The sequence below is a fragment of the Pseudonaja textilis genome, chromosome Z (genome assembly GCF_049901715.1).
Source record: "Pseudonaja textilis isolate UNSWEBS1 chromosome Z, rPseTex1.2, whole genome shotgun sequence".
NCBI lineage: Eukaryota > Metazoa > Chordata > Lepidosauria > Squamata > Elapidae > Pseudonaja > Pseudonaja textilis.
This window is the reverse complement of record NC_142008.1, coordinates 3,744,670-3,764,253: the sequence shown is the minus strand read 5'-3', so window position 1 is coordinate 3,764,253 and position 19,584 is coordinate 3,744,670. Positions and strand designations below refer to the sequence as shown.

The window sequence follows — 19,584 nt, the reverse complement described above, 5'->3', positions numbered from 1 at the left end:
CGCCCATGGCGACTAATACTTCTTCATCTTCCTATTTACTACACAACAACAATCCTGCAAAGTAGGATTTAGTTGAGGGAGAGGGATTGGCTCAAAGTCACCCAAGCCAATCTTCATGCCTAAAATGAGAGTAGAACTCACCATCCCCCTGGTGATTGGCTCAAAGTCACCCAGCCGGCTTTCATACTTAAAACAGTTCTAGAACCCATGTTCTAACCCTGTCTCTGGCCTGAAGTATTAATCCCTAGGTCAAAATGGCTCTTATTGCAGCTCTACCGCTGCAGAAGTCATTAACCTAAAAATAAATGCTTATTTATTTGATTTATTTATTTAAACGATTGATAAAACTACTGATCTCATAAAGCAGTACATGAAAATAAATATATAACTTACAAAATAATGTAATGTGCACTTGGGTCTAAAAATATTATTAATTTTCTATTAAAATCCATTTTCAATCCACACGCACCAAAAATCACCAACAAGACTGGCCCAATTTCTCCACCCAACTATCTGCAGGAGGATCCATCCATTAATGCCTTGCAAGAGCTAGCTATCTGTCCATCCATCCACCCATCCTTCCATCCCTCTATCCATCCCTCCACTCTTCTGTCCACCCTTCTATCCTTCTATCCATCCATCCCTTCATCCATCCATCCATCCATCTATTCATCCATCCATTCCATTCTGCACATCCCTCCATCCCTTTATCCATCCCTATCATTCATCCATCATCCATCCTTCTGTCTATCCCTCCCTCCCTCCATCCTTCTGTCCATCCATCCACCACTGTCTGTCCATCCTTCTGCCTGCCCATCCATCCATCCATCCATCTGGGGAGAAGAACATCCTTCCACCGCTATCTGCAACCCTCATTTCATTTGGCTGTTTCCCATCACCTCCAATGTCTCTTGCTCAACCAAGTCATTGACAAAGCTGGATGAAAAAAGGATTACTCACCGCAAGCAGAGGAACAATAAGAAGGCCACGATAAGCGCTCCAATAGAAATGCAGTGCCCCAGGTAGTTGATAATCATGGCAACCTTGTAATGAAGAGCAGGCTTGGTCTGTAGGGCAGGAAACAAAGAGAAAGATGGGACTTCCCACAAAATGAAAGGAATGGAGTTGGGTTGGTCAATAACAATTACTATTACTGGGGACATGAGATGGGGTCAGGAAGAAGAGCGAAGTTCATGAAGAGAAGTGGCCTAAATGTGTGAGGTGGACAGATGGAGACCGTTGGTGGGTTGGATCAAGAAGATCCTGAAAATAAAGATCTTAATCCTGCTTGGATCAGGCTCCTTCACATATAGAACAAGAAGATCAGGAGATGTACCACCAACAATCACATGTTGTCCATCGGGCTTCCGTATCCAGCCAGGATCCAACCAGGATTAAGAGAATCCAAGAGGATTCAGCCAAGAGGCAAGTGACAACGGCAAGGCTACTAAGGTGTAACCTACCAAAGAAAGCCACAAAGGACCAGGGCCAGATACACTCAGGGGTGGGATTCTACCAGTTCGCGCCTATTCGCTAGAACCGATTGTTAACATTCTAAGCAATTCGGAGAATCGGTTGTTAGAAGAAATTACTGGCCTAATCCTATAAGGAAGGCAGGAAGGAAACATTCTGGTGTTGCTTCCAGAAACTGCCTCTCTATTAACCCTTATTGTATTATTGGCAGGACTAGATTTCCTGTCTCAGGAACTTCTCTGGAGTTTTTTCCCCTCCTTTGCTGGTACTTTGCTTGTGTGGAGTGACCATTCAAAGTTACAATGGCACTGAAAAAAGGGACTTATGACAATTTTTCACACTTACGACTGTTGCAGCATCCTCACAGTCATGAGAGGCCAGGCGAGGAGATGTTTGTCTTGATGTGAGTGATATTGAGTTGGCCACACCCAGCCAATAAAATGACCACCAAGCCATGCCCAACAGAACTGGTTGTTAAAAAATTTGAATCCCACCCCTAGATACACTCAAGTGGACCAGAACCTCTATATATTTAAGTAGGAATCTGGCCCATTAAAGACCCTGTTATGACCCCGGTTTTGGGGGGAAAATAGTGACTTGTTGTGGGTACACCAACACTGGAGATTTTAAAGAAAAGATTGGACAACTGTTGGTCTGCAATGGTATAGAGCAGTGGTTGCCAATCGATGGGCCATGGCCCACTGGTGGTCCATGAGAAAATTTTGGTGGGCCGCAGAGAAATCTCACCCCCAGAGCCCCACCCAAAGCAATTAATCCAGGCTGCGCAGAAACACAAGGCTGCTCAGCCCACATGGCCCCTGGGAACGCTCCCTGCCCACTCACTCCTTACCTGGCAAACTTGCCTGCTAAATTGCTATTTTTCCTTTTTCCGACCATCGTCTGTTCTGCCATGCCAGCAGATTTAGATTAGCTAGAAAGCAGGAAATAGTTGGATTTCTTGCTTTCTAGCTAGTCTTTAGATCTTCAGATCTGCTTTTAAGCACAGCCGAATCTCCCTTAGGAGTGAAGTTTCTATTATTCAGTGCAGACTCACCGCAAGCAAATTTTATGTGACAGACTGAGCTAGCCAATGGCAGATAGATAGATCTCTGAATGAATCTGTGATTCTGTGAGCAACTCAATCTGCCTGCCTGCTTTGCGTGATTTTGGGTAAAAGTTGCTCTTTTTTAAATAAAAATTTCAATATTTACATACATGGTGTGTTGTGAGTTAATTTTGTGAGTTTGCTTGCAAGCAAATTTTATGTGACAGACTGAGCTAGATAGATTTTTGAATGAATCTGTGATTCTGTGAGTAAATCAATCTGCCTGCCTGCTTTGCTTGATTTTGGGTAAAAGTTGCTCTTTTTTTATAAAAAAAAATTCAATATTTATATAAATATTTATAATATTTACATACAAGCCACGCCCAACCAGTCACATGACCACTAAGCCACACCCACAATCACACTTGGCCAATAAATAATTATATTTAAGACATCTGGATTTCAACACCCAGAATTCCTCAGCCAACTTCTTATGGAATCCATCTCGGCTTGTTGGCTGGAGAATTCTAGGAGTTGACAAGGTTGAGACATGTGGCCTACACATTTCCCACCCAGGACTACCTGATCCTTGAGAGATATCTCTTGTTCTGCAAAACATGGGCTTTCTGAAATGAACAAGAAAAAGCGTATTTCCTGCCATTTGTCAAACCATTCTAACTCAGGAGAACCAGCCTCTATGCAGGCAGTATGCAATTCATACACTGAATTAAACCAGCTTCTGGATTCATGAAGTGCATCAGATCATATACAGGTAAGCCCTTGAATTGCAACCATTAATTTAGCAAATGTTCGAAGTTACAACGGCACTGAAAAAAGGGGACTTACGGCAGGTCCCTGCAGTCAACGTGATCAAAATTCGGGTACTTGGTATTTATAAAAGTTGGAGCACACCAGGATCGTATGATCATCATTTGTGACCTTCCCACACCCAGATGGCAAGCAAAATCCATGGAGGAAGCTGAATTCACTTAACAACTGCATGATTCATTTAACAACTGCACAATACACTTAATGGCTCTAGTTATTTGCTTAATTAATAATTTAAGAGCGGTGGTGGCACAGTGGTTAGGATGCAATCACGAAGACTAACTGTGCTCACTGCCAAGGGTTTGATCCTGATTCAGCCTCCCATCCTTCTGAGGTCGGTAAAATGAGAACTCAGATTGTTGGGGGCAATTGGCTGATTCTGTGAAATCGCTTACAGAGGGATGTAAAAGCACTATGAAGCGGTGTGTAAGTGCTAAGTGCTATCTGTCTGTCTGTCTATCTATCTCTATTCGTCCATTCATCTCCTCTTTCATCTATTTCTGTCATCCATATCTCTTTCATCTGTCTGCTTGTCTCTATCTATTCATCCCTCCTTTCTCATCTATTTCTATCATCCATATCTCTTTCATCTGTCTGCCTGTCTCTATTTATCTATTTATCCCTCCTTTCTCATCTATTTTTGTCATCCATATCTCTTTCATCTGTCTGCCTGCCTGCCTGCCTGGCTCTCTTCATCCATTCACCACTTCCCTCTCATCTACTTCTGTCATCCAAATCTCTTACATTTTAAGAAGAAATTGGATGGGCAACCCCCTGCTTGAGCAGGGGGTTGGACTAGAAGACCTCCAAGGTCCCTTCCAACTCTGTATTCTGTTAATTGATTAATCTGCCTGCCTGCCTGCCTGCCTACCTATCTGAATCTAAATGATAGCGCTAATTGACAGTGCTAAGATGTGTGGGTTTCAACTCCCAGAATTCCCCCAGCCAGCATTAACAGGAGCTCCGTAATATTCCTACTTCTTTTCGTGTGCCTGTTATTGCTCTGTCGCCCCTGAACATTTTCTATAGTTCCCAGGGCTATGAATCATTTAGGAGTGCAAACGCAACCCACTCAGCAATATTCTATCTTGGGATAATGCAGATATCTATGTTACATTAAAATAAATATAATACAAAATAAGATAACAGCGGTTTCCCACAGAGGTGTAATGTAATATTTATGGAACAAGTCAACCTAGAACTGCAGAACAAGATGCAATGACAGTCGAGAAAGATTTGGAAATAGACGTGGTGCCAGAGGAAGAGTGGGATAAGAGGCACCATAATCCACAGCTGCGTAATGGGTGGGGCTCAGAAAAGACCTTCCCTAGTTTCTCAGAAAGGCTAAAGGGCAGTGGTGGAATTGGACTTCTAGACTTGCAAGACTGTGTCAGTGTTGCTTTACAATAAAGTAGGACTACTTCATTGTTCTGGTCTACTTTGTAGTGCTGACAATAATCTTGCTGGACTGAAAGTACAATTCTCCCCCACCCCTCAAAATCTCCCTTACCACCAAAGAAACTAGGGAGGGTGTCTTCCAAACCTCTTGTCCCAACCATTCTCAAAAGTGGATAATACTTTCTCATACCTGACCATCACCTTGGCTATGTCTCTTTGACTTGTTTCCCAAGGTCTTTCAGACAGTGAATTGCATGACTCAGAATCGGCTTCATTCAGGTCGTGCCGACATGTTCACTCCTACTAAATCTTTTGAAGTTTTTGAAGCTTGGTTCGAGGCTCATGGTTTCATGAGGGCAATTGCTGGAATCCTGACACACATACCATGAAACAAAGCAACAGAGTTGGATGGGTCTTTGGAGGTCTTCTAGTCCAGCCACCAGCTCAAGCAGGAAAGCCTATACCATTTCAGACAAATGGCTGTCCAATCTCTTCTTGAAAGCCTCCAGTATTGGAGCACCCATAACTTCTAGAGGCAAGTTGTTCCACTGATTAATTGTTCTCACTGTCAGGAAATTTCTCCTTAGTTCTAAGTTGCTTCTCTCCTTGATTAGTTTCCACCCGTTGCTTCTTGTCCTGCCCTCAGGTGCTTTGGAGAGTAAATTGACTCTCTCTTCTCTTGGAGTAGCCCCCTAGATATTGGAAGACTGCTATCCTGTCACTCCTAGTCTTTTCATTTAACTAGACATACTCAATTCTTGCAACTGTTATTCATGGATGTTAACCCAGTTTGCCATGATCCTGAGTAACTTTCTGAGGATCTGCCTGGAAGAAAACAGGACTACCCACATCCAACAATGAGAGTTCCTACTGGTCTTTCTCCTCCATGACAATTCCAAAGCTTTTCTTCCAGGCATTCCTAGTTTTTCTTCTAGAATGTAAAATAAATAAATAAGGACATCTGCTGTGACCCATTGGGGTTGGGAGCCATTACAGATGGGGAGGCCAAGTGACCCATATTCCTAATTCCATTACACCCATCTCTTTATCTCCGACCGCTGCCTAGATAAGCCTGTTTTTGTGGGGCTGCTCTAGACACTGATCTCTATGTCCAGGATCTCTCTGTATTCCACCTTCTGACATTACTACCTGGAAGGTAGCAGGCTGACGACCGCCTCCCCCCCCCCACCAAATTCTTGAGCCATTTGGGGTTAAAAAAGGCCCCTCCACTCCCACTGCTGAATGAGGTTTTCATCTCTGCACCAGATGCTAATCCTGCCCATTAGCGATTTACACGGGACACGTGATTCCAGTCAATTAGTGTCTTTTGTGAAACGAGCCATCTGCAGTGAAGACATATACCACTCCCCAGGTTTTAATGGTGACTCTGGTGCCTTCAAAACCAGTCAACAAGCAGATGTTCAGCTGATGAATTATTACCCCATTACTGGATATTTATTAGAGCCGGATAACATTTCAGTTCAAAAGCAAAAAAGGTACTTTGGAATATTTGAGGCAAGCACGTAGCAGATGCCTGCTCTCCTCACACCCCACGTGTCTGCTAAAACTGCTGCAGCTGTTGCAGTACTCCTCAACTTACAACCACACTTGAAGCCAGAATTCCCATGGCAGGGCGGTTATTAAGTGAATCATCCCCGATTTCCAAAAAATTTTTTTTTGCCACCATCATTAAATGAGTCACTGCAGTTGTTAAGTGAATCATGAAATCATTACGTGAATCCCCCGTTGTTGGATGCTAGTTGGGACCATTGGCCAACGGTAATCATGTCATTCTAGGGTACTGCAACGTTGCCCGAATTTTGATCCTGTGTGGATGTTGTGATCGTCATAAGTGCGAGGATCACTTCGAAGACCCTTGTCCGAGTCCTCTCCAGACTCCCAGACTGATCCCGTTCCTTCCCCAATGTCTGATTCCACTGCTGTCTGCATCGACTGCCCGCGGATCACAACAGAATGTTCGAATTTACAACAGCACTGAAAAAAATTGACTTGGTTTTTCACACTTACTGTCAGCCTCCACTAAGTTTTTTTTTTTCACCTCTTTTGCTGCTTGCTTCTTGCCGGTTGCCATAGAAACAGGGTGGGTGAATAATTTTGGTATTGGGAGGGGAAGGTTACTGGAGAGTGAAGACATCTTCTGTGTGAACTAAAAAGGAGGCGATGTTTTTCCTACTTACTGCGCACCTGTATAGACTTATCACTACTAAGCCAAGGTCAACCGTCTTGGCATACCAGATGAGTGAGAAACCACCTGAAGATGTACGCCACATGACATCATAACACCTCAGATTGGATGACCAGTCTGGACTCTTGGGGAAGGGATAACTTTCATTATGTAATATTCACGCCTATTTGCTTCAGATCTTACTTTCTTTTGTTGCTATCACTTCAAACTCAGTAAAAGTACTTTTTTCTCTACGTCAATGGGAGTTGGAGGATTTCTTTCCTGGGTTTTGAATGAGGCACACCTGACACTTACGACCATGACAGCATCCCCATGGTCATGTGATCAAAATTTGGACATTTGGCAATGGACTCATATTTATCACGTGTTGCAGTGTTGCCAGGGTCACGTGATCCCCTTTTGCACCCTTCCGATGAACAAAGTCAATAGGGAAGCCCGTTTGACTTAACCACAGTGTTACTTACTTAACTTCTTTAGTGATTCACTTAACAACTGTGGCAAGAAAGATCGTAAAATGGGGCAAAACTCAACCAACAAATGTTTCACTTGGCAACATCAATTTTGGGCTCAATTGGGGTCTTAAGTCGACCAGAAGGTCAATCAAGCAATCAGTTACCCAGTTCCCTTAAAAAAATCTGTAATGGTGGAAAACGTGGAAGGAATGAACTAGCAGTAAGACAGATGGCCTCAGCTATAGTGGTGATGGGAGCACCATTTTGCTTCAGAAGAGTGAAGAAGGTCTATCTATCTGGACACAAAGACTTGACACCAAAACTGATGGCAGATAATCAATCAATTGAAGCACAAAGCTGCTCCTTTGAGAAGTGCACAATGTAATCTGGGGCATGGCACAGAGGCAGCACAGTCAGATAATCAGTAGGAGTCCCTTTATTAGCTCCAACTTTGCCCCCAATGTCCTGGTTACCTTCTGGCTGGAGAAAAACTCTCCCAGGAACAGCTTTTGGATGCAGAGAATCAAGTCCAAAACATGGTCAACAAAAACGGTAACTATAAGTCCAATCAAGGCAAAATGAGGTAATTAGTCCATCAGGGCAGGAGCAGAAATTCCAGACGTGAAGGCACAGTAAAAACTCAATACGGTTGGGAAGACACCAAGAACACAGATAATCAAAGCCAACCAGGATAAACTCACGTTTGTTCCCAGCAGCTGCCGCACTCAGCTTGCATCTCTTTTAAACTCTCTTCCCAGCTGTGGCTAATGAAGGGAATCAGGGCCCTTTCCTCCCCCATAAGCCACGCAACCCATGTTGCTCTCTTCTCCTTTCCCCCCTGCGTGTCCTAGGATGAAGAGGGGGTGGGCCTGGGTCTTCCTCTGAACTCCTTCTCCCTTGTTCTACCTCCCTCCCTGCACTGCCCAGCTGGACTTTGCCCTTCCCCTGTTTCCTCCACAGCCAACAGAGCCACATTCCCTCTCCCTGTCAGCTGTTCATCTTCCTCCTTGGATTCAGACTCCGACAGGGGCATGGCAGTGAGAAAGGTAGAAAGAAAGATAAGAAGAGGACAATCAGCAGCGAAGTGGATCAACTCGTTATGGTGGTGCTGGGTGGACCATTGGAAAACCTGAAGGCTGGGGACAGATCATTCTAGAGAAGGTCTACCCATGCGGATGAAGACTTAACTCTCTGGAGAAGATTGTGATGCTGGAAGGAAAAAGAAGAAGACAGCCAGGAACAAGACGGAGGGACTTAGTTGCACTGGAGAAAAGCCTAATGCTGGGAACAACTGAAGGCAATAGAAGAATGGGATGAGAATGAAATGGCTGGATGGAGTCACTGAAGCAGTCAGCTTGAGCTTAAATGGACTCCAGAAGATGGTAGAGGACAGGAAGGCCTGGAGGAATGTTGATCATGGGGTCGCGATGGGTCGGACACGACTTCGCAACGAACAACAAAGGATAGACAATCTTCTGGATTATCTGTGATAATCCTTCAAGTGTTCCAATGGTGGGTCCCATCTCCACTGTAACCTATGTAATTCCATCTACCTTCTACTGGTTGTCCTCTTCTTCTCTTTCCTTCCATCTTTTCTACCATTGTGGTCCTTCTCAGTGTGCTAAGTCTTTACGTTGAATGAATATGTGCCATCAAGTTGGTGATGACTCTTAGGGACCACACAGATAGACCCGTGGCAATTTGGCCCACCCTGGCTCTTCTGATCTTCCAAGGGTGCCACCATCATCATAACCATAACTGAGTCCATCCACTCTGCTGTTGACTGTCTTCTTGTCTTTCCTTCCACCGTTCCCAGTCTTCTCCAGAGAGCTGGGTCTTCACATCACGTGTCCAAAGTAGGATAATTTGAGTCCGGTCATTTGCACCTCAAGGGAGAGCCCATGGGTTGATTCCTTTAATGATCCATTGGACACATTACCCAGAATTGCTCCTCAAGAGTACCAATATAATCACTGAATTTGGCACGGCTGTTTTAAAATTGCAGTAGACAGAAGCTGCATCTGTGCCTCTGTGCCCTTTGAAGCGTCTCTCTACTTTTGATCCTAATAAGCTACAAAGCAGGATTTACACCAGGAAATTGAATATCTGCCCGCAGTTGGTTAATAATAGTAACAATCTATTTGCATATCATATCTCTGGATGTTTTTGTTACAGAGAGTTGGAATGCTGACAGAGAATATTGCTCCCATCAAAATAATCCAGAAGTGTTTTATTTCTGTCTTTAGACATTAAATTGTATTTATCCAAGTTCAGAAGATGGAATAAATACTGCTTTTAAAAACTCAGGGGAAAAAAAAGCCAGTTCGTGCAATGAATGCCACCTCTTAAGATTAACAATTAATAAACTGTAATAAAAGGTCATTTCTAAACAGAGAAAAACCTGAGCTTTAATCAAAGATAAGATTTCTGACAAATGTTTGGTTATAAATGTATCTGAACTCTAAAACACTCAGGGAATATTCCATGTTTGATATTTATCAAGCCCTTTTAGCAAAACCAGTGAACAAATGAAATTGTGAGTACCTTTCAAAATGAGTTAACTTTTGGAAACATTTCTAGCTTAAGGACTGTCTAGCTGAAAAAGACATTCAACACTCCAGGCCTAAGTGGTTTTGAAAAGATCTGCTCCAAGTTTGACAACATTCACAATGCAACCAAAGAGATTTAAGAATTGGTTCAACTGCAGGCGTGGTTGGAAACCTGTCTTCAGGTTGTTGATTTATCAGACAGAACTTCAACACCGTGTCTTTGATAACCTCGGCTGAGTTATTCACTTACTATTAGACATTTTTATTCTGCTTTTACTAACTTAATAAGTGCAGGCAGCCCTCGATTTGCAGCAGTTCATTTTGTGGCCCTTCCAAGTTACAATGGTCCTGAAAAAAATGGACTTATGACTGTTTTCACACTCTGTCGTAGTATTCCCAGGGTCAGGTGATCAATGGTCAGATGCTTGGCAACTGGTTCACACTTATGACCGTTGATGACCCGGTTACTAAATCAAGAACTGCAGCGATTCACATGACGCCCCTCCCCACAAACACTGCAACGGTCATAAATGTAAGTCAGTTGCCAAGGGTCTGAATTTTGATCACATGGGAATAGTGCAAGGCTTGCAAAGGTGAAAAACAAACCTACTTTTTCAGTGCCATGCTAACTTCAAAAGTGCATTAAATATACAGTTGTAAGGCGGGGACCACCTGTGTTTTCTTTTTTGGGGGGCAGGGGGGAGAGATTGGTGAATTTTAGCTTCACTCTTTCAGGTTCAGTTTGTTCTATGGACCCTCAGCCATTGATTGATCTCTTCGATAGATCAATCAACTGACTATGAGGAACTTTGATTATGAGGATCATTAAATTTCTGTCAGGGGTGGGATTCAAAAATCCCACCAACTGGTTCGGTGCCCGGGTTGCGGAGTGGGTGTGGCCTACTGGAACTTTCTTCTTCTGGCTTCCGGTGGGCCTCCAGAGCCTGAGGAAGGCCGTTTCGCCCTCCCAAGGGTCCGGAGGCCTCCCCCAGGCCTCTGGGAGGGTGAAAACAACCTCCTCGGGACTCTGGAGGCCCACTGGAAGCAGGAAACAGGGGAGGGGTGGGCGGGGCCAGCCGGTCCGTTGAAATACAGGTTCACCGAACCAGATGTAACTTTAACATCTGGTTCGCCCAAACCGGTCCTAACCAGTAGAATCCTACCCCTGGTTTCTCTCTCTCTCTCTCTCTCTCTCTCTCTCTCTCTCTCTCTGTTAGTTGCATTCATACAATCAGAATCACTGCAGTTGTTAAGTTAGTAACATGTTGTTAAGTGAATCCCTTCTCTGTTGACTTTTGATTGTCAGAAAGTTGCAAAAGGATCACATGACCCTGAGACACTGTGACCGTCATAAATATGAGCCAGATCCTTCAAACTCTGTTATCTTATGCTTACCCTAAAATAATATATCAATCAATTAGAATTGAGCTGGAAGGGACGTTAGAGGTCTTCTAGTCCAACCCCCTGCTCAAGCAGGAGACTCTATACCCCCACAGCTTCTGGAGGCAAGTTGTTCCACTGGTTAATTCTTCTCTCCATTAGGAAGTTTCTCCTTCATTCCAGGAGAATGAATGAACTAATCCTCTCCTTGACTAGTTTCCATCCGTTGTTTTTTGTCTTGCTTTGTGAGAGTTTAGAAAATGAGTTGACTGCCTCTTCTTTGTGGCAGCCCCTCAAATACTGGAATATTCTATTATGTCACACCTAATTTTTCTTTTCTTTAGACTAGCCCAACAGAATTCCTGCAACCGTTCTCTCTATGTTTAAGTCTCCAGGCCTTTAATCATCCTAGTTGCTCTTTTCTGCATTCTTTCCAAAGTCTCAACATCTTTTTTTTTTAATGTGGTGACTAATTAAGGATCCAGCAATCAATTAAACATTAATTTAATTAAATCAATTAATGATCCAGCAGGCTGTTCAAAGTAAGAACGGTGATTATTTTCAGGGAAGGTCAACAAACTTCAAAGCATTCTCTAAGAACCGTAGGATTTATACCCCGAGGAGGAAGTTTATATTTACTTTTAGCCTTCAGAAAAGCAAATGGGAAGCAATTCTTAAAATGGACATGTTGTGTTCACTTTTCCTTTCATCCCTCTTAGCATGAGCATCCCAATGGTGCGTACAACATGAGTGAGATGCTTGGTGTAACCACATGATTACTTGTTTACCTGCGTGATACATGCAAAAGATTTTGAGCATTGATTCTGCAACTAACTGTGATGACCTGGGGCATGGCACAAAGGCAACACTGTCAGATAATCAGTAGGGGTCCCTTTTTTAGGTCCAACTTTGCCCCCAATGTCCTGGTTACCTTCTGGCTGGAGAAAAACTCTCCCAGGAACAGCCTTTGGCTGCAGAGAATCAAGTCCAAAACGTGATCAACAAAAACTGTAACTATAAGTCCAAACAAGGCAAAATGAGGTAATTAGTCTGGCAGGGCAGGAGCAGGAATTCTAGATGTAAAGGAACAGCCATAACTCAACATGGTTGGGAAGACACCAGGAGCACAGATAATAAAAGTCAACACAAGATAAGCTCACATTTGCTCCCAGCAGCTGCCGCACTCAGCATGCATTTCTTTTAAATTCTCTTCCCAGCTGTGGCTAATAAAGGGAATCAGGGCCCTTTCCTCCCCAGCGAGCCATGCAAACCACGTTGCTCTCTTTTCCGTTCCTCCCTGCGTGCCCTAGGATGAAGAGGGGGTAGGCCTGGGTCTTCCTCTGAACTCCCTCTTGCTTGTTCTACCTCTTCCCTGCTCTGCCCAGCTGGACTTTGCCCTTCCCCAGTTTTCTCCACACCCAACTGAGCCACTCTCCCACTCACTCTCAGCTGTCCAGCTTCCTCCTTCAGACTCTGACAGGGATATGACACTAACACCTTGCAGATTTTGACACTTTTTCTAGATGCACCTGATTAGAAGGTGTAGAAAAAATATGAAGATGGATGGATGCAATCACACGATCCACAGGGGTGAGGCTTTGTTCCACTTTGATGTTTATGAATCCACCTGCAACACCTCCCTCGACCCGATCCCTCCACCCAGCAAAACCAATTACTGACAGATTAACGTACCTCTTCGTCAAGAATCGGTTCACATTGCGTGTAATTAACTTTGAAAGCCCATGTCCCGTTTTCCATGCATTCTCGATATGCATTTCCTAAGGATAGGAAAGAGACACCAACAGAAACAATAAGCCAAACTTCCAAACAAATATATTAACACAACTCTGTCTTTTTTTAAAAAAAGATAAAAGTCTGAAATATGGAAACCAGCTCTGGCTTCACTGGGAAGCTTTGCTAAGCAGCTGCGAATATGACAAAAATTATAATTTTCTGCCAACACGACACTGATCACATACCCACTGGGACAAAGGTATATGAACAGTAGCAAAAGTCTTTGAGCCAATATTTCAGCAATCCGAAACACAGAGAAAATGCTGTCATATTTGGATAGTTTCTTTACTTACTACTTCTTTACTTTCTTAACATTTATAAGTCACTTTTCTCAGTTCTGTTGGCACAACTTGCCTTCAGAAGCTGTGAATGCTCCAACACTGGAAGATTTTAAGAAGAGATTGGACAACCATTTGTCTGAAGTGATGCAGGGTTTCCTGCCTAAGCAGGGGTTGGACTAGAAGACCTCCAAGGTCCCTTCCAACTCTGTTATTCTATTTCTAACATAATGACTCCCCCAAATCACAAGATTATTCACCCATTCATTCATTTTGTTGTGCTTCTACTGATGTCAGCCTTTTTCTTCTAATCAAAGATAGTCACACCCAAACACAATCTCATTTGCCACGAATTGCAAGGAGCAAGAGATTTGGAATATAAAATAGATCGGTGAAATTCAGAATTTTGGATGAACCGTCCATATGTGTACAGGTGGTCCTTGACTTACAACCACAATTGAGCCCAAAAGTTACGTTATTAAGTTGTTAAGTGAGTTTTGCTCCATTTTGCAGCGGTTGTCAGTGCGAAAAATGGTCATGTCACTTCTTTTTCAGTGGTGTTGTAACTTTGAACAGTAACTAAATGAATCGTTGTAAATCCAGGATTACTTGTATACTTTCTTTTAAAGGAGAATTGACCAGGCAGCGGCTCCCTACTTAGCTTTTGTTTCTGTTGTTATGACGCCATTTTGCCTTTTTTGACCTCCCTCCCATGAACTATACCATTGTGCAGTCAGCTTTCTGTAGAATCCAGTTTTCAACCCACATTTGTTTTCTCTTGCCATGGAAAACCACAAGCAGATGCAGCAAAATTGCTTACTTGAATATTAGATTTACTGTAAAAGGTTCACATTTCCTAAATCGTCTGGAATTAGAAACGGGCGCCAAAAAGATATAATTTGGAGAGATAAAAACTTGTTTCGATACAGAAACAGAGACATGCAGAACACACACACACACACACACACACACACACCCCACAAGCTTCAATTATGATAATCACGATATTGAAAGAAATTGAATCATATCAATTGTTGCAATTGTTTAACCCATTTCTAAGTGACAGGACTTTTCTTCCTCTCTAAGGAATTAATTTCTAAGCATCCAGCCCCCTCACATTATTTTGCCAGCAAAGATAAAAAAGCTATGAATCCATTTCCTCACTGATGAATATATTCATGTTGAAGGCAGACTATCTACAATCTAATTTTTAAGATGATTCAACCAGATTCCGACTAGAAGGAGGGGGACTTTTCTTGAGAACAGAAAGTAAGTGATTCATTTTCTCCACAGAAAAGGGTGGAATGGGGACGTGAAGTAGAAATCAATGCTTATATCTATATAGTTTCTAATAAAAATGGCCTGTCTTTCTCTTTTGCTATTCCAGACAAGCAAATTCAGGTAGTCCTCAATTTCTGACCACAACTTATGACCAAGGAGAGAACTAACCTAGAACTAAGGAGAAATTTCATAATAGTGAGATCAATCAACCAACGGAACAGCTTGCCACTGGAAGTTGTGAGTTCTCCATCACTGGAGGTTTTCAAGAAAAGATTGGACAGCCACTTGTCTGGAAGAGTATAGGTTCTCCTGCTTGAGACGGGGGCTGGACTAGAAGACCTTCAAAGTTCCTTCCAACTCTGTTATTCTATGTGCTATTTCCACTGCTATTCAAGATGCTTAACTGTGTCCGATCCTATGACTTCTTTTTGCCATGTTAAGGGTTTTGCAATTGTTAAGGGTATCCTGAGGTCAATATTACTTTGCTTGTCCCAAAACTTCTGGGAAGGTTGCAAATGACCAGATCACATGACCACAAAGGATGCAATAATTACTTGCTAGTTGCCAAGCACTCAAATTTTGATAAGGCGAGTGGGAATGTTGCAATGGTTGTAAGTCCAAGGACTGTTTGTAAGTCACTTTTTTTTCACTGCAAAGTTCAGTTGTAACTTTGAATGTGCTAAACGAATGGTTCTAAATTCAGGATTAGCTGCATTTCTTCAATATATTAAATTTCTGGATTGGAATAAGAATCTTTGCTAAGGAAATTATTATTCTAGCTGCTACTACACAGATGGGGCAGTCGAGCAAAGCAGAGAAAAGCAGAACAAAACAGAACAGAACAGAATAAGAGGAAATTTAAAATGGAGTGGAGTGGAGTAGAATATAGAAGGGGAGGGGAGGGGAGGGGAGGGGAGGGAAGGGAAGGGAAGGGAAGGGAAGAGAAGAGAAGAGAAGAGAAGAGAAGAGAAGAGAAGAGAACAGAAAAAAATAATAGAATAGAAGGGAAGGGAAGGGAAGAGAAGAGAAGAGAAGAGAAGAGAAGAGAAGAGAAGTGAAGAGAACAGAAGAGGAGAGAAGAGAAGAGAAGAGAAAAAATAATAGAAGAGAATAGAATAGAATAGAATAGAATAGAAGGGAAGGGAAGGGAAGGGAAGGGAAGAGAAGAGAAGAGAAGAGAAGAGAAGAGAAGAGAAAAAAATAATAGAAGAGAAGAGAAGAGAAGTGAAGAGAAGTGAAGAGAAAAAAATAATAGAAGAATAGAATAGAATAGAATAGAATAGAATAGAATAGAATAGAATGGAAGGGAAGGGAAGGGAAGGGAAGGGAAGGGAAGAGAAGAGAAGAGAAGAGAAGTGAAGAGAAGAGAAAAAAATAATAGAATAGAATAGAATAGAATAGAATAGAATAGAATAGAATAGAATGGAATGGAATGGAATGGAATGGAATGGAATGGAATGGAATGGAAGGGAAGGGAAGGGAAGGGAAGGGAAGGGAAGAGAAGAGAAATGTACTGGCCAAGTGTGATTGGACACACAAGGAATTTGTCTCAGGTACATGAGTTCTCCTTATATCTACAAGCAACAAAGTGATAAATCATAAGATACACCAACAACTTTTTTCACATAACTCTTATTTCCAGTCCCCTTCACTTCCACCTGGACGAGAATCTCATAACTCCATTCCTCTCTGTTTATGCATGACTCCATCGTATCATTTCCGTCCTCAAAATATTCATTTTTGAGTGAAAGCAAAAAAAAAGCATGTTTTTGCAATTTGGAGTCATCCTGTTGCAAACCGTGGAAAATCTGGAGATCTATGCATAACTAGAGATAGTCCTCTACTTATGATTTGTGGCTTAACGACCATTCAAAGTTACAACAGACCTCTCCAGAACCAACGACTTGGTTTCCAAATTATGACAACTGTTCCCCTCATAATCATGGGATTGCATATGGCAACTGCTCTACATTTATGGCTGTTTGCACTATCCCACAGTTACAACTGTGATATACAACTTTTTTTTCCCTAACAAAGGAAAATATTTGTCACTTGGGGTTGAAATGAAGGGGTCCTTGCTGATTTCTGAGCTTCATTACCTAGTTTGGGTTATGAAACATCTGCAAGAAAACAACTAAGCACATAAAACACCAAAGATCCCTCCATTTTGGGGGGCTGGAAATCAGTGGTTCAGTTCAAATTTCTGGCAAAAAAAATTACCCATTGGCTAAAATGGGTTGGCTTAATGGCTGCAGCATTTGCTTAATGACTACAGGGTTCGCTTAACAACTTCAGCATTCACTTAACGACCGCCACATAAAAGGTAGTAAAATCAGGCATGGTCACCTGCTTAATAATCAGCACAACTTACTTAGTCATAATTCCAGGCTCAATTACGGTCATAAGTTGAGGATTTCTGGTAGTTGCTTTGCACATTAGCTAAGGAGATGAAGATCAGGTAAGTTGCAGGTAGTCCTCAATTTACAACCACAATTGAGCCCAAATTTTCTGTTGCTGAACAAGATAGATAGATAGAGAGAGAGAGAGAGAGAGACAGAGACAGAGACAGAGACAGAGAGACAGAGAGAGACAGATAGATAATCTTTACTGTCATTTTTTACTGTGGACACACTGGTACACATTAAAAATGAAATTCTGTTGTTTGCTCTGTTAAGTGAATTGAGACAGTTTGTTAAGTGAGTTTTATCCCATTTTACGACCTTTCTTGCCATCGTTGTAAAGTGAATCACCGCTGCTGTTAAGTTGTTAAGTAAATCTGGCTTTCCCGTTGACCTTGCTTGGATAGTTGCAAAAGGTGACACTGCAGCCTTCAAAAAGATGAACCTGTTAGCCGAGTATCCGAATTGTTGATCGTGTGTCCGTGGGGACGTTGCGAAGGTGGTAACTCCCATTTGTGTTAGAGGTACCCTTTAAGGCCAGGGCCCATACCCTGGTCCATAGACCCTCACCACTTCGTGGCATGCCAGTAACTGGGTTGTGCAAACAAGCGATGCCCCATCCATGGGTAGAATCCCAAATCCATGCTCCCTCCAGCCCAGAGAAAAACTTTTCTTATAGCCATGATGGCGAACCTATGGCATAGGTGGCACTCAGAGCCATTTGTGCCGGCACCGGAGCTGCAGGCAAAGTTACCTCACTGCACGTGCACGCTCCTCACAGCTAATTTTTGGCTGGTTTGAGGCCTTTTTCGGCCTCCCAGACGCTTGAAAAAAGCCTCTACAGGCCAAATAGGCCCTTTTCATCACTCCTTGTAATACCGGAAGTGATGAAACGGGCCTATTATTCAGCCTGCAAAACCTGCAGAGTTTTTTTTTCAAGTCTCTGGGAGGCCGAAAAAGGCCTCAAACCAGGTGCAGTGCAGGTAAGGGGGCGTGGGGGAGGCATGGGGGCATAATTGCGCATGCATGCGCAGGAGGGGTGCACGCATTGCCTTCTGGGTGCTGTCACGCAAGCGCGCGAATGCCGGCGTGCACACATTTTTTGGCGCAGGAGCTCAAAAAGGTTAGCCAATACTGCTCTATGGAATCAGTCCCCCCAAAAGTTGGGGGCCACTGATTTAAGGCGATTTTGGGTTGAAAGGATTAGCTGGTAACATCACCCTTGCCTGTGGGGTCTCCTTCCATGTCCCTATCAAGGCGTTGGAGCAAATGACAGGAGCTCATTCACCATCCAGAAGAATTGGGAGGGCCTTGAATGTGGCCGTGCTCACCTCCAACCCTGTGCTCCACGGTCATAAGTGTGAAAAATTATCATTAGGAGAATATTTGTACCTCGGATGGAGGCACCCAGGTCCCCTCATTTAAACCTTGATCACAAATCACTTTTTTCAATGGTCACGAAACAAAATGGCTGTAATTCAAGGACTACCTGTGTTTCAGTCAACAGGAGCGGATGTTCCCAGCAATTCAATCGTTTCAGAAAAAATGTCTGCCCCAAGAAGCTTCCAACGTGAAACAGACAAGATCTGGTTTAACAGATTGCTAATCAGATGCACTCTTAGATTGGAATAGAATAGCGGTGGAAGGGACCTTGGAGGTCTTCTAGTCTAACCCCCTGCTCAAGGAAGAGAACCTATACCAACCATTTCAGACAGGTGGGTTTCCAGTCTCTTTTTGAAAACCTCCAGTGATGGAGCACTCACAACTTCTGAAGGGAAGCCATTAAGCTGGTTAATTGTCCTGTTAGGAAGTTTCTCCTTAATTAGTTTCCATCCATTGATTCTTGTCCTGCCCTCCAGGGGCTTTGGGGAATAGCTTGACTCCCTCTCCTTTGTGGCAGCCCCTCAAGTACTGGAATATTGCTATCATGTCACCCCTAATTCTTCTTTTACTCTAGACTAGCCAAACCCAAATCCTCCAACCGTTCTTCGTATGTTTTAGTTTCCAGGGCTTTTAATAATTTTAGTTGCTCTTCTCTGCCCTTTTCCCAAAGTCTCAATATCTTTTTATGTTATGTGATGACCAAAACTGGATGCAGTTTTGACATTCTGACCGAGCCTAAACGTTTTTTTTACTTGTTTTCGAGATGACCCTTAGCTACGACTACAGAAATAACCTTCCTTGCCAATTTGCACTCGCACTTACTAACTAAATTTTATCAATCCCAGAAAACAAACCCCACAGCTCTGGAAATTAGCTGTATGTAGGGCAGGCGGGAAATATCCTCGCTTGCCTGTATTCCAGCAGTTGAACGAAAGCAGTTTAAGAAGGGATGAATCCCAGTGGTAATTTTTAAATTATTGTGACATGTTTTGCATTGTGGCAGCTTGCAACAAATCAAATTAGGATTGAGAGATGTGGAAGCAGAGAGCATCAAGAACTGAGGGCCAATTATTTTCTGACCAGGGTTCATAGCTGGTCACCATAATTAAAGTGAGATA

At 42.9% G+C, this 19,584-nt stretch overlaps 1 protein-coding gene and 1 long non-coding RNA gene across 4 annotated transcripts in view; one reads left to right on the top strand and one right to left on the bottom strand.

Annotated features, from left to right (window-relative positions):
- Positions 1–19,584, bottom strand: part of CRHR2 (corticotropin releasing hormone receptor 2) — a 129,587-nt gene that overhangs the window by 38,510 nt on the left and 71,493 nt on the right. For all 3 annotated transcript variants that reach the window (XM_087917558.1, XM_087917559.1, XM_026718500.2), the window contains 2 exons: positions 13,024–13,109; positions 961–1,067 (listed from right to left, as the gene is read on the bottom strand). In XM_087917558.1, the coding sequence (XP_087773684.1) occupies positions 961–1,067; positions 13,024–13,109 (193 nt within the window). The remainder of the gene's footprint in view (positions 1–960; positions 1,068–13,023; positions 13,110–19,584) is intronic.
- On the top strand, positions 13,103–15,436 carry LOC148123890 (uncharacterized). The gene is made up of 2 exons (XR_015740313.1): positions 13,103–14,672; positions 14,791–15,436. It is a non-coding gene; the product is annotated as an uncharacterized LOC148123890 (long non-coding RNA).